Source organism: Hypanus sabinus, chromosome 4 (assembly GCF_030144855.1).
Source record: "Hypanus sabinus isolate sHypSab1 chromosome 4, sHypSab1.hap1, whole genome shotgun sequence".
Taxonomy (NCBI): Eukaryota; Metazoa; Chordata; class Chondrichthyes; order Myliobatiformes; family Dasyatidae; genus Hypanus; species Hypanus sabinus.
In genome coordinates, this window is record NC_082709.1 from 80,352,883 (window position 1) to 80,368,699 (window position 15,817).

At 39.2% G+C, this 15,817-nt stretch overlaps 1 protein-coding gene across 1 annotated transcript in view; it reads left to right on the forward strand.

Annotated features, from left to right (window-relative positions):
- Positions 1-13,679, forward strand: part of LOC132392131 (leucine-rich repeat-containing protein 37B-like) — a 47,223-nt gene extending 33,544 nt beyond the window's left edge. Inside the window, exon 9 of the mRNA XM_059965980.1 lies at positions 13,546-13,679. Coding sequence (XP_059821963.1) covers positions 13,546-13,679 — 134 coding nt within the window. The remainder of the gene's footprint in view (positions 1-13,545) is intronic.
- Positions 13,680-15,817: the final 2,138 nt, after the last annotated feature.

Below are 15,817 nucleotides of genomic sequence, written 5' to 3' on the forward strand. Positions count from 1 at the left end.
CTTCGTCACTGGTCAGAGCTCCAACAAAATGCTGCGAGTTGCTTCCTTTTTTACTCTTGTCAGTGGACCTGAGTGAAATTCCCTCTCTCAAACTTCTGACCTCCTGATTGTTTGCCGGTCTGAGCTACGTGGACCCAGGTTGGGAACCCTTGAGCAAGAGGCTTTTCAGCATGGAAGCATTGTCACAGCTTAGAATCAGGCTTATTATCACTAACATATGTCGTGAAGCTTTCTGGTCTGTGGCAGCAGTACAATACAGCACATAAAATATTACAATAAGTTAAAAACAAATTTTTAAGAAAATGTTAAATAAATAAATAATGGGAAAGTCTGGGTAGTGTACATGGACTGTTCAGAAATCTGATAGCGGGAGGGAAGAAGCTGTTCCTAAAATTTTGATTTGGTAGTACTGAGAAGATCCCCAATCTTCTCATGTATTCTTTAGCTTCCAGCAAAAATCTTTAGTTATCCACCAAAAATGTAATTTAAACCTGATTCTTCCCATTTTATTTGGTTGCTTCTACCACCTTGCCAGGACCATCTCACATCCAGTTTAACCCCCACATGTTTGCAAGGCTGCATGTGCTTGTTGCTCAGTCCCACTCTTCTTGGCTTTAATTCAGCTTTTATGAAAGAGCTGCTCTGTAGATATGGCTACAAGACCAACTTCTCAAGTTGAAGACTAGTTCAGCTGAATTTGCTACTTTAGTTTCATTTCACCTTTCCTGAAGCTCACTTCCTTGTTGCTTTTAACTTGCTCCATCTCTTCCCATATTTTTTCACATTACTAAAACCATTTGTCAGTCAATTAACAGACCAAGCAATGAAGAATATAAACTAACAGTTACAATGTCAACACCACAATGCACTGATATTCTTTTAGTGCCACATAGCATAGCGGTTAGCACGATGCTATTACAGCTTGGTGCATCGGAGTTCAATTCCAACGTCTTCTGTAAGTACGTCGTCCCGGTGGAATGTGCATGTTTTGTCCAGGCGCTCCTGTTTCCTCCTACAGTCCAAAGATGTAGTGGGTAGGTTAATTGGTCATTGTAAGTTGTCCTCTGATTAGGCTAGGGTTAAATTGGTGTTGTCGTAGGTTGCTGGGCTGCGAGGCTTGAAAGGCCAGGAGGACCTAATTGGCAGTGAAAAATAAATAATAAAACAATTAAACATGTTATTGAGGAGATAAAAATTGGCATACATGACCCAATATAGTGATGGTCACAAGAGGTTAGGGTAAAGTCCTAACCTCCTATGATAGGAATGGGAGGAAAATCCAGAGTGCAGATCAAGTGGACAGTGTAGAAACTTTACAAACTTGAGAAAGTCTGCAGATGCTGGAAACACAAAGCAACACATACAAAATGTCATCGTTTCTACATTCAACACACAGAAGATGCTGGAAGAACTCAGCAGATCAGGCAGCATCTATGGAGAAGACTCAGGAAGGGTCTCAGTGCGAGGTGTTGACTGTTTACTCTTTTCCATAGATGCTGCCTGGCCTGCTGAGTTCCTCCAGCATCTTCTGTGTGTTGAATGTAGAAACTTTGTCATGTTCTTGCAAGCATTTAGTGGCCATTACAGAAACATGGTTGCAGGGTGGAGAGGATGGGAAATTAAATATCCAAGGATATCAGGTAATACGAAAGGATAGGCAGGAAGGTAACGGAGGTGGAGTAGTTAAAGATGAGAACAGAGTAGTAGTATGAGACAATGTAAGATCTAAGGAGCAGAATGCTGAATTCATCTTGGGACAGATTAGGAATAATAAAGGGAAAAAAATCACCGGTGGGAGTTACCTTTAGGCCTCCAAATAATATTACAGTGGCACAGGCAATAAACCAAGAAAGATAGAAAGGTTCAAAAAACTAGGTAATGACAGAGATCTAGAAGATTATAAGGCTAGCAGGAAGGAATTTAAGAATGAAATTAGGAAGGCCAGAAAGGCCTTGGCAGACAGGATTAAGGAAAACCCCAAGGCATTGTTCTATGTTCTATTCTACAAGTATGTGAAGAACAAGAGGATAAGACGTGAGAGAATAGGATCAATCAAGTGTGATAGTGGAACCAGAGGACATAGCAGAGGTACTGAATGAATACTTTGCTGCAGTATTCACAACGGAAAAGGTTCTTGGCGATTGTAGCAGACTGAAAAGCTTGAGCACGTTGATATTAATGAAGAGGATGTGCTAGAGCTTTTGGAAAGCATCAAGTTGGATAAGTCGCTGGGGCTGGATGAGATATATCTGAGGCTACTGCGGGAGACGACAGAAGAGATTGCTGAGCCTCTGGCAATGATTTTTGCATTATAAGTGAGGATGGGAGAGGTTCTGGAGGATCTGTGGAAGTTGTTCCCTTATTCAACAAGGGGAGTAGAGATAGCCCAGGAAATTATAGTCCAGTGAGTCTTACTTCAGTGGTTGGTAAGTTGTTGGAGAAGATCCTGAGAGGCAGGATTTATGAACATAAGGCAAATGTGTTTAGGAATAGACAGCTTGGCTTTGTGAAAGGCAGGTCATGCCTTACGAGCCTGATTGAATTTTTTGAGGATGTGACTAAACACTTTGATGAAGGTATGCCATGGATGTAGTGTATATGGATTTCAGCAAGGCATTTGATAAGGTACCCCATGCAAGGATTATCGAGAAAGTAAGGAGGCATGGAATCCAAGGGGACATTGCTTTGTGGATCTAGAATTGGCTTGCAAAGGGTGAATGTAGACAGGTCATATTCTTTATGGAGGTCGGTGACCAGTGGTGTGCCTCAGGGATCTGTTCTGGGAGCCCTACTCTTTGTGATTTTTATAAATGACCTGGATGAGAAAGTGGAGTGATGGGTTAGTTAATTTGCTGATGACACAAAGGTTGGGGGTGGTGTGGATAGTGTGGAGGGTTGTCAGTGGTTATAGCGGGACATTGATAGAATGTAAAACTGGGTTGAGAAGTGGCAGATGGAGCTCAACCCAGGTAAGTGTGAGGTGGTTCATTTTGGTAGGTCAAATATGATGGCAGAAAATAGTATTAATGGTAAGACTCTTGGCAGTGTGGAGGATCAGAGGGATCTTGGGGTCTGAGTCCATAGGATGCTTAAAACTGCTGCACAGGTTGACTCTGTGGTTAAGGAGGCATATGGTGCATTGGCCTTCATCAATCGTGGGATTGAGTTTAGGTACCAAGAAGTAATGTTGCAGCTATATAGGACCCTGGTCAGTCCCCAGTTGGAGTACTGTGCTCAGTTCTGGGTGCCTCACTGCAGGAAGGACGTGGAAACTATAGAAAGGGTGCAGAGGATATTTACAAAGATGTTGCCAGTATTGCGGAGCATGTCTTATGAGAATAGGTTGAGTGAATTCGGCCTTTTCTCCTTGGAGTGACAGAGGATGAATGGTGACCTCTAAGATGATGAGAGACAATGATCGTGTGGAAAATCTGAGGCTTTTTCTGTAGCTACAGAGGAGATTTCGGGAGTAAGGTTTTTTATGCAGAGAGTGGTGAGAGCATGGAATGGGCTGCTGGTGACGGTGGTGTAGGTGGATACAATAGGGTCTTTTAAGAGACTCCTGGACAGGTAGATGGAGCTCAGAAAAATAAAGGCTATGAGTAACACACACAAAATGCTGATGGAACGCAGCAGGCCAGGCAGCAACTTTAGGGAGAAGTGCTGTCGACGTTTCCGGCCAAGACCCTTTGTCAGGACCCTAATAGTAACCCTAGCTGATTTCTCAGGTAAGGACATGTTCGGCACAGCTTTGTATTGTGCTGTATGTCTTCTATGTTTCTATGTATCTCAATATCTCAGGCATAAAAGAACGGAACAGCAGTTATTGTGCGGGACTTTAACTTGCACATAGATTGGGTGAATCAAGTTGGTCGAAGCAGTCTTGAGGAGGATTTCATAGAATGCATCCATAATAGTTTTCTTGAACAGCATGTTACTGAACCTACAAGGGAACATGCTACCTTGGATCTGGTCCTGTGCAATGAGTCGAGTAAAATTAGAGATCTTGTAGTTAGGGATCCTCATGGAAAGAGTGATTACGGTATGATTGAGTTTCTCATACAAATGAGGGTGCAATAGTTCAATCTAAAACCAGTGTGTTATGCCTAAACAATGGAGACTAGAATGGGATGAGGGAGGACTTGGCAAGTGTATACTGGGAACATAGGCTATATGGTGGAACGGTTGAGGAGGACTTTCAAAGGGATTTTACATGGTCCTCAACAAAAGTATATTCCAATCAAAAGCAAGGACAGTAAGTGTGGGGAGAACCAGCCATGGATAACTAGAGAAATAAAGGAAGACATCAAGCTAAAAGCTCATGCATACAAAGTCGCCAAGAGTAATGGGAAACCGGAAGATCAGGAAAACTTTAAAAAGCAAGAAGGAACCTTTAAGTGAGCAATAAAGAAAGGGGAAATAAATTATGAAGATAAACTAACTCAAAATTTAAAATCAGATAGTAAAAGTTTTTATTATTATATAAAGCAGAAAAGGGTGGCTAAAGTGAATAGTGGACCCTTGGAGGACGAAAAGGGGGAATTGATAATGGGTAATGAGGAAATGGGTGAGGCTTTGAATGACTATTTTGTGTCAGTCTGCACAGTGGAGGACACATCTAACATGCCGAAGAGAGATGATATGCATGCAAAGAGAGGTGAGGACCTCAATACAATAGCTATCAGAAAAGAAGTAGTGCAGAGCAAATGTGTGAACCGAAGGATAGTAAGCCCCCTGGTCCTGATGGATTGCATCCCAGAGTACTGAAAGAAATGGCAGAAGTTATAGTAGAGGCTTTGGTGACAACTTAACAAAATTCTCTGGACTCTGGGCAAGTCCCAGCAGATTGGAAGAACATGAATGTCACACCACTGTTCAAAAAAGGTTGTAGGCAAAAGGCAGGTAATTATAGGGCAGTTACTGTGGTTGGGAAAATGTTTGAAGCTATCATTAAAGAAGAAATAGTGAGGCACCTGGAAAGAAAAGGATCCATTAGGCAGGTGCAGCATGGATTGAGCAAATGCAGGTCCAGTTTGACAAACTTACTGGAATTCTTTGAGGACATAACAAGCGCAGTGGATAGAGGGGAATAGATGGACATTATTTACTTGGATACATGGGTATTACTCTGGTTGGCAGTCAGTGGTGAGCGGTGTGCCACAGGTGGCAGTGCTGGGCCCACAACTGTTCACGATATACATTAACGATCTGGAAGAGGGGACTATGTGCAGTGTTTCTAATTTTACTGATGATACTAAATTGAGTGGAAAAGCAAATTATGTTCAGGATATGGAGAGTCTACAGAGAGATATAGATAAGTGAGTGGGCAAGGGTCTGGCAGATGTAGTACAATGTTGGTAAATGCTAGGTCATCCACTTAAGGAAAACTGGAAGATCAGATCTGGGGTTGAGAAGGAAAACAGCTTTAATTTCCTCGGCATCCACATCACTGAGGACCTCGTGGTCTGTACACACCAGGTGTATGGTGAAAAAAGCACAACAGTGTCTCTTTCACCTCAGGTGGTTGAGGAAGTTTGGTATGGGCCCCCAATCCTAAGAACTTTCTAAAGGGGCACAATTGAGAGCAACCTGACTGGCTGCAGCACTGCCTGGTATGGGAGCTGTACCTCCCTTAATTGCAGGATTCTGCAGCGAGTGGTGCAGATAGCCCAGTGCAACTGTAGTTGTGAACTTTCCACGATCCAGGACAGTTACAAAGACAGCTGTGATAAAAGGGCCTGAGTCACCCCAACCACAATCTGTTCCAGCTGCTACCATCCAGGAAACAGTACTGCAGCATAAAAGCCAGGACCAACAGGCTCCGGGACAGCTTCTTCCACCAGGCCATCAGACTGATTAACTCACACTGAAATGGGTGTATTTCTATGTTACATTGACTTTTCTATTTATTATAAATTACTATGATTGCACATTTGGACAGAGACACAATGTAAAGATTTTTACTCCTCATATATGTGAAGAATGTAAGAAGTAAAGTCAATTCAATTCAGTTCTCCCATTGTAATTTGTAGCCCACATTCAGTCTACCGTTTGGACATCTGTAAATATTTCCCATGAGGGTCTTTTTACCCTTGCTGTTTCTTAACTCTACCCACAAGGATTCTACATCTTTCAATCCTATGTCACCTCCTATTAATGATTGATTTCATTTTTTTACCAAGAGTCATGCCACCCCCTTTGCCTACCTGCCTGTCCTTTTGATACAATGTGCATCTTTCAGCTATGATTCAGTGATACAACATTATCTTTAACTGTTCTATAAGTTCATCTACCTTATTCCATATACTGTGTGCATTAAATATAACACACTCCTGTCTGCATCACCCTTTTTGATTTTACATTTCAACTCATCCCATTGATTGTAATTTTGTCCTATCATCTGCTTTTCCTTACTAGAAGTCTCACTACCCACTGCCTTTGTTTGTAAGCCAACTGCCTCGTCATCAGCCCAGCCGTTCCAGTTCCCATCTCCCTGCCTAATTAGTTTAGCCAAACTTGACATCACTGCAACTGGGTAGAGCAATCAGTTGACAATTTCTTCATATTAACAAAGTTTATATAAGAAAGCTATTTGACGCAAGAAACTAATCCCTTCAAAAACAGATCACACATTTTTAGGCTTTTTTCTCCATCTTTATAACACTTTGAAGAAAAGTTTAGTAAATGTAATCTCTGATCTCAAAAGGAACATGGTCAATTGTACACTATTCCGTTTGCAATTTGATGTAGAAAATAGATCATTTTAACACAAGGACTTAGATTTCAAAAGTTCATTTATTATCAAAGTACATATATGTCACAATATACTACCCTGAGATTCATTTTTGTGGGCATTCACAGTAACTACAAAAAACACAATAGAATCAATTAAAAACTACACACAAACTGATGGACAAACAACAAAGTGCAAAAGATGACAAATTTTGCAAATACAAAAAGAAAAACCAAAATAATAAATAAATAAATAGATAGATAGATAGATAGATAGATAAATAAATAGATTGAGAGCATGAGTTTTAGAGCCCTTAAAAGTAAATTCATAGGTTGTGAAATAAGCTCAGTCTTGTGGTGAGTGAAGTTATCCCCTCTGGTTCATGAACCTGATGGTTGAGTGGTAATAACTGTTCCTGAACCTGGAGGTGTGGCTCCTGCAACTTCTGTACCTTCTAACTGATGGCAGCTGTGAGAAGAGAGCATGAACTGGAGAATCCTTGATGGTGCTCCTACAGTTTTATTGATCCATCACAATTTATATATACTATATTAACTGATATTTTCTTTATGTTAGATTCTTTCGATATGATACATCATTCATCATAATGACCATTTAGTGATACTTCAATGCATGTTTAATTTCCTACCTATCTCTAATTTGCTGTTTTAATATATCCCTTTAAGGGTATGCAGGATATCAACTCAGTTAATTAAAGTTTTGAAATTTCCACATCAAGCCATGGTACTTCATAATTAATGACTTATTTTACCATAATAGTTCTACTTATAAACCCTGATTACTTAGCAGGAATACTGTATAATTAAAATTAAACCAGATTGACAGCCTTCAGTTTCAATCTGGGATAAAATTTTTCATCTGTAAATGTTCTGAAGCTTTATTTAAGAATGTTCTGCAGCAGCAATGGCTCAGATCTGAAATTGAAAGGAACTAGATGACCAAAGCCTTAGAAACGAATCTGATTCACACAAATTATAGAATTCCTCTAACTTCAGAGATAAAATAGGAGGTGCCAAAAATAGTCAAAGAGTGGAACAGTATTTTTGGGGAGAGAAATACAAACTGAATATTTAAGGCAGTGACTTTTTATCAGATAGATTATTGACTGTTTTTAACACATGCTACTTTAATTTCAAATTTCTGCCATCTTTGCTTTCTTGTCTTTGAAGGTTGACCTGGTTCAAAATAGGTTTAAATAACAAGACAAAGAATTGCATTATAATTTTTCTGACAAGTATGGGTAAAAGTTATCAAGTACAATTAGTGGCATTTTTAATTCCTACGATAGCTGTGAAATGTTATTTGTGAAACACCAATGGTGGTGAACAATTCAATAATTCTAGGATTTCATGTAATGATTTTTAAACAAATATTATTTTAATACAGAATCTATTGATACATTAGATAGATTTCCAGCACTTTACGTAATTAAACAATTAAAATGGATGTAAGAACTTCCATTTATGTAACAACCATTCAATTTGTATGTAATTTTACATACATCTGTCTGGTAAATGATTACCATTGGTCTGTCAGCCTGGCCAATAATACTAGTTCAAGGAGCGTCATGCAACAGGATGCTAGAAGAAAGTTATGGAATGTTTATCCCACAGCGTGGAACAATATCTTATGCAATAAACAGGCAATACTGCACCACTCTTCAGTACTCTCTGTTCTTATCATACTCACAAGTTATGATGTCATAATTAAGCCTCCAGAGTATTTAGAACTGAGCCAAATTGACATAAATTTTATCCATCAGAAATGCAGGCAAGCGGGGAGAATTTTTTAGCATATTCTACACACTCTAATGAAAGAAATGAGAACTTACATTTGTTTGGACCTATCATATATTCTGAACAGCTTAACATATTTGAATACCAAATAGATAGTTTTGATGTATAACTGCTATTCTTATGTAAGTAAATCAATTTGTACAACTAATAAAAACTCAGCAATTTATATTTCTGTAGTCTGGCTCGCTGCTTACAAGTCCAGCTTCACAATTTTTCTATTGGTTGAAAGTAATAATTATCCTTCCCAAGAAAGAGTGATATACTTGTTCTTCATTCTGATTAAAACAATTAAGTTTAGAGAGAGTAGAAAGAAGTTTGCTTTTTTTTGTTATCTGTACCATTAATCATGTAAAGTTGTTAATATAGAAAAAGTAAAGCAGTTAAAAGAATGAGCATGTCAACAGTTAACTTTTCTGACTTGAAACATTGTTTTTATTCTTGTATCATTAAATCTTTCAAACAAAAGTTAAGAAATTACCTTTGATAAGACCATTTATTTTATTAATGTTTGATGAAAATTGGTGAGTTTCTAAAATGCAATATTCAAAGTAAATTTATTATCAAAGTACATATATGTCACCACATACAACCCTGAAATTCATTTTCTTGTGAGCATACTCAATAAATCCATAATAGAATAATGACCATAATAGAATCAATGAAAGACCGCACCAACTGGTTGTTCAACTAGTGTGCAAAACACTACAAACTGCAAAATGCAAAAAAGAAAGAAAAAAATTTAAAAAATAAGCAAGAAATATTGCTGTGGGAACACTTCAATGATTGGCCAAGTGAAGTTGAGTAAAGTTATCCCCCTTGGTTCAAAAGCCTGATGGTTGAAGGGTAATAACTGATCTTGAACCTAGTAGTTTGGGTCCTGAGGCTCCTGTACCTTCTTCCTGATGGCAGCAGAGAGAAGAGAGCATATCCAGACTAGTGGAGGTCCCTGATGATTGATGCTACTTTCCTATGATGTGTTCAATGGTTGGGGGTGCTTTACCCATGATGGATTGGGCCGTTTCCACTATTTTTTTTTAGGATTTTCCATTCAAGGATGCTGGCATTTCCATACCAGGCTGTGATGCAACCAGTCAATATACTCTCCCCCACACATCTATGGAAGTTTGTCAAAGTGTTAGATGTCATGCTGAATCTTCACAGACTCCTAAGTAGATGTGTTGCAGTGCCTTCTTCATAATTGCACTTATGGGCTGGGCCCAAGAGAGGTTCTCTGAAATGATAACACCGAGAAATTTAAAGTTGCTAATCCTCTCCACCTCTGATCCTCTGATAAGGACTGGCTATGGACCTACATTTTCCTTTTCCTGAAGTCAATAATCAGCTCTTGGGTCTTGCTGATATTGAGTAAGAGGTTGTTGTTGTGGCACCACTCAGCCAGATTTTCAATCTCCCTCCTATATGCTGATTTGTCACCACCTGTGATTCAACTTATGACAATGGTGTTGTCAGCAATCTTGAACATGGCATTGGAGCTGTGCTTAGCCTCACAGTCAAAAATGTAAAGCAAGTAGAGCACGAGGTGTTCCTGTACTAAGAGGTGTTCCTGAGTATAGTTGTTCCTGCACTGATAGAGATCATGGAGGAGGTGTTTTTGCCAATCTGAACTGATCAGGGTTTGCAAGTGAGGAAATTGAAGATCCAATTGCACACAGATGTATTGAGGTCAAGGTATTGAAGCTTATTGATTAGTTATGAAGTGATGATAGTATTGAATGCTGAGCTGTAGTTGATAAAGAGCATCCTATTTCTGAGCTCTTTGGGATCATCCATGCAAGAAAGTGGCTACCAATGTGGATTACTATGGTTGCTGGAGGAATTTTCAATGGTAAGAAAGCAAAACTATTTTATTAGAATATTCTAATATTGAGAAGAAACAATGAAGGTTTAACAAAAGAAAAGGTATCATCAAGAAATACTTTGACTTCTACTTTCAATGGACCATAGTCTGCTAATGGATACTCAAGTACACATATCCTTGTCCTTAATCTCATATTTTACTTATAAACTAAACTCTGTCATTTATGACATAATAAATTCTGTTCTTTTGTAGAAGATGGAAACTTCATCTACAGTGGGGTATGGACACAAACTTCTGCTGGCTGTTGCAGTTACTGTCACAGTGATGTTGATTATTATAGTGATTTGTGTAATAGAGGTAGGTTTCTAAGCTTAACATTTTATCATCTTCACATGTGTATCGGGAAAACCTATAAAGGTGATGAACAGCATTAATAGTGCTTCCAATGCTTTTTGGTTATTTAAATTAATCATAAAAATTCAGTAGCAATGTGAATTGGAGGCACTGACTTGTATGCCTGAACTAAAATTCTGTGTGAAGACTGGAATTTCACAATATTTACCTTTTATTGGTCAGATTCTTATTCCTGCTTATGCTTAGATGGTTGTAATTTACAGAATGTTTAATTAAAAGTATAATTTACATATCGGCTTAAAAATATCATATAGGCATATGCAATCTGAGACATTGGACTCCCTAGTTAACTTCATATACTGATTTAACTGATGGTATTGTGATATATCTTAGCATTGTGAGTTTGTTTTATTAGAGAAATTGTAATTCTATTTAATTTCAAAATGTGCCCATTTGAGTTTTGATTGGGGGAATAGGTGCCTGATAACTTTGTATTTCATTTTTTAGGCTATACATAGGACATCCCTTATTATGCTCAAAATAATATCGCAATCTATGAAATTAATGATAACCCCAATATAAAGATCACAAAAATCAGTCAAGAGTAGTGATAATCCCTGTAGCTGATCAAGCTCCAAATCATCTAAGTTTAAACAATGTTCAAATCCTTATTCCTTTCCTCGCCAAAAATTTAACATGCATAAAAATTCTAACAATTGTTCCATTTTTTCATCACTTCACCTCAAATTTACAAAACTTAGGAAAATCATTTATATACTATACTGTATACCTTTATCTATACATATAGGGAACATAGAATTTAACAAAGGAATTAGGGAGAAATCTGAGAAAAGTATTTTCACCTTAAAGATGAACATAAAAATATGAGAAATAGCAGCAGGAGTCAGCCATCTGGCCTGCCATTCAGTAAGATCATGGCTGATCTCGGCATAGTCTCACCTTCCTTTTCCCCATAGCCCTGCTATGCAAAACTATCTAACTGTGTCTTAAATATACGATGGATTCCAGTTAATTGGGACACATCAAGACCAGTACATTTTGGCTCAATTAAGTGGCTGCCCAAATTAGCTGAAGTCTCATGGTTAAAGAAAGGTATAAAAAAGACAAACTACCATTTAACTGAGGAACAAATGATGGATTTTAATGAAATTCAGAAGAAATTAGAACACTATCAATGCTACAACAGTACTACAAAACTGTGTATTAGTTCCTAATCGTTATCAACAGAGGAATTCACCCAGTGTATGCTGCCATGTTCTTTTGGTGGGACTGTATATGAAAAAATCAGTGCAGATAAGGGACTGCCTTTATCCAATGCTTTTAACAATTATATTCTCCAAATTTTTATTTTCATTGTAACATTCAAGATGATGGTGGATACCTTCAAATTCTTGATAGTTCCTAACATTAGTAGTGAAATCATTTAATTTTCACTCCAGGAAGATTCTGGCAATTCTAACCCTGAATGTTTGAAACCGCAGTGAACAAAACAGTTCTGAATTGCCTAACTAGTTATTTCTCACCAAGTATCAGTGACAAAAATCACTACTTTTTAAACACAATCAGGCGCAACTGACATTATTTAAAAACTGTTTTCTCTAAGCACAATGTAATGTCTCACATTACATAAGTGTTTGTGATTGATGCTAGTTAGAAACTCTTCGGCAACAGTCTTCTGTCCAAATTAAGTGGTATTATGTCCCAAGTAAATGAAGGGAATCCCAGCTATTTTCTCAATTAGTTTTTGTTCTTTAATAGTTGGCCCAAATACACAGCTGCACCAATTAACCAATGGTCCAATTAACCAGAATCCACTGTATTATATAATGAGGTAGTCTTGACTGCTTCCCTGGGCAGAGAATTCCACTCCTCACAGATTCACTCCTTTCTGGGAAAAACAGTTTCTCCTCATCTCAATTCTAAGTCTATTCCCCTGAATTTTGTGTCTATGTCCCCAAGGTTCAGCCAATGTTGTAAAGAAACACTGAATGGGTTGTGGCTGAAGAAATCTCCATCCAATAGTATAAAAAAGAAGAAGACAGCCCAGGAACAGGCCATTCGGCAGACAATGTTGTGCTGAACCAGCTGAAAAGCAAATAAAAAACACCCAAATCCCAATCCTTCCTATCTACAACAGGTCCACTTCCCTTCATTGTCATATCCATATACCTATCCAAACTTCTCTTAAATGTCTCCAATTTATTTGTTCCTACTACCATACCAGGCAGTGCATTCCAGGCATCCGTGATTCTCTGAGTAAAAATCTAACCCCTCACATCCCCTTTGAATCTAACCCCTCTCACCTTCAATACATGCCCTTTGGTATTAGATATTTCGGCCCTGGAAAACAGATATTCCCTGTCCACTCTATCTATGCCTCTCATAACCTTGTAAACCTCGGTCAGATCTCCCTCAGCCTCCCAAGTTTATCCAGTCTCTCATGATAGCACATGCCGTCTAAACCAGGCAGCATCTTCTGCAGCCTCTCAAAGCCTCAACATCCTTCCCACAGTTGGGTGACTAGAACAGTATGCAATACTCTGGACATGGCCTAACTAGAGTTTTATAAATTTGCAGCATAACCTCCTGACTTTTAAACTCAGTGCCTCAATTAATAATAGCAAGTCATCCATAAGCCTTCTTAACCACCTATTGAACTGTGTTGCCACTTTCATGGAGCTATGAACTTCTTTGTCTCCTTGCATTTGCCCTACACTTTATATTTATCTGGGTTAAACTCCATCTTCCATTTCTCAGCCCATATCTGCAACTGGACTGTATTGTGCTATATTCTTTGATAGTCTTCTACACCATCCGCAGCTCCACATATCTTGGTATCATCCGCAAATTTACCAGCCCATCCATCTACATTCTCATCTGGATCACATTACAAACAGCAGATGCCCCAGCACAGGTCCCTGCCAAACTCTGCTAATTGCAGACCTCCAGCTCAGACAAGTCCCTTCAACCACTACCCCGTCTTCTATGTGCAGGCCAGTTCTGAATCCAAACAGCCAATTTGCTATGGATCCATGCATCTTAATCTTCTGGATTAGCCTCCCATGGGTGACTTTGTCAAACACTTTACTAAAATCCATGTAGACAACATCCACTCTCTACCGTCGTCAATCTCTCTCATCACCTTGTCAAAAACCTCAAACAAGTTGGTAAGGCACAGCTTGCTACACACAAAATCATGCTGGCTCTCCCTAATTAGGCCATGGGTTTCCAAATGCTCATCTATCACTAAGAATTTTCTGCAGCAATCTCCCTCAACTGACATGAGACTCACCAGTCTATAGTTACCAGGATTTTCCCTTGTTCCCTTCTTAAATACAGGTAAAACATTAGCTACTCACCAGTCCTCCGGGACCTCACCTGTGGCTGGAGAGGTCACAAAGACACAAAGAAAAGGCCCAAAAATCTTGTCTCTTTCCTCCTTCAGTAACCTGGGATAAATTCCATCAGACCCTGGGGACATCCACCTTAATACTCATTAGGAAGCAACACTTCCTCCTCCTGAAGCAAAGTACTCATTAAGTACCTTACCCACATTCTCTGCATCCAAGCAAATGTTAACCCCTTTATCCTTGAGGGGCACCACCCTCTCCGTAGTTATCCTCTTACTCTTGTTGTATGTATAAAATACCTTGCGATTCACCTTAATTCTACCTGCCAGGGACTTCCATGGCCCCTCCTGGCTTTCCTCATTCCCTTCCTTAGTTCATTTCTGGCTTCTTTATACTCCTTGTGCTTTGTTTAATCCTGATTTCCGAAGCTTTACATAGTTTTCCTTTCTCTTCTTGACTAAGTTAATCACTTCTCTAGAAACTAAAGGTTCTCATATCTTTCCATGCCTGTCCTTCCTTCCACCAGGAACATACCTTTCCCATACTCTGTTTAAACACACCCCACACCCTCTGATGTGGACTTGCCAGATAAAAGGTGTTCCAAATTAATGCTTCTTTGTTCCTGTCTAATGCCCTCATAATTGGCCCTCCTCCAATCTGAAACTCTCCCACAAGGACTATATCTATAGCTATCCTGAAAGATAAGGTTTTGTTGTCACTGTCCCCTATCGATTCACCCACTGAAAGGTCAGTCACCTGGCCAGGCTCATGACCCAACACCCGGTCGAGTATGGTCCCTCCTTTTGTTGGACTGTCCACATATTGATTTAAGAAAAAATTCTTGGAGACACTTAACAAATTCAGCACTATCTAAACCCCTTGCACTAAGAAGGTCCCAGTTTATATTAGGGAAGTTGAAATCCTCCATGAAAACTACCCTATTACTTTAACACATTTCCTCAACCTGATTACGTATCTGCTTCTCAATAGCCCAGTGGCTATCAGGGGGTCTGAAGTACAATCCCACAGTGTGATTGCACCTTTCCTATCCCTGAGTTCTACACAAATAGATTTAGTGTCTGACCCCTCCATTATGTCTAAGTGCAGCTGTGATATTGTCCCTGATTAGTAGTGCAACTTCGCCTCCTCTATCTTTTATAAAACTTTGAAAATCTGGTACATTAATCACCCATTCCTGCCCCTCTCAACCAAGATTCAGTGATGTCCATGCTCTAAGTTCATCATACCTATAATACTCCTAGCATTAAAATATACACACTTCAAACTATCTGACCCATCATACCTTTTATTTTGATTATTTCTTTCAACACTCTCCCTGACATTTACCTTCCAGTCTGATCCTCCCCTTACTGACCTAATATTCCCATTCCCAGCCCCCTGGAAAACTAATTTAAACTCTCCCAAATATCATCAGCAAACCTTCTGGCCAGGATATTGGTTCCCCTCCAGTTCAGGTGCAACCCATCCCACTTGTAAAGGTCTCCCCTTCCCCAGAAAAGGTTCCAATGATCCAAGAACTTGAAACTCTGTCCCCTGCACCATCTCCTCAGCCACTCATTCATCTTTTCTGTCACCCCATTCCTACCTGCACTAGGTCATAACACAGGGAGTGATCCGGAGATTACAACCTCGGAGGTCCTTCTCTTCAGCCTCTTTCCTAACTCTATATACTCATTGCATAGGTCCTCTTCCCCTTTCCTGC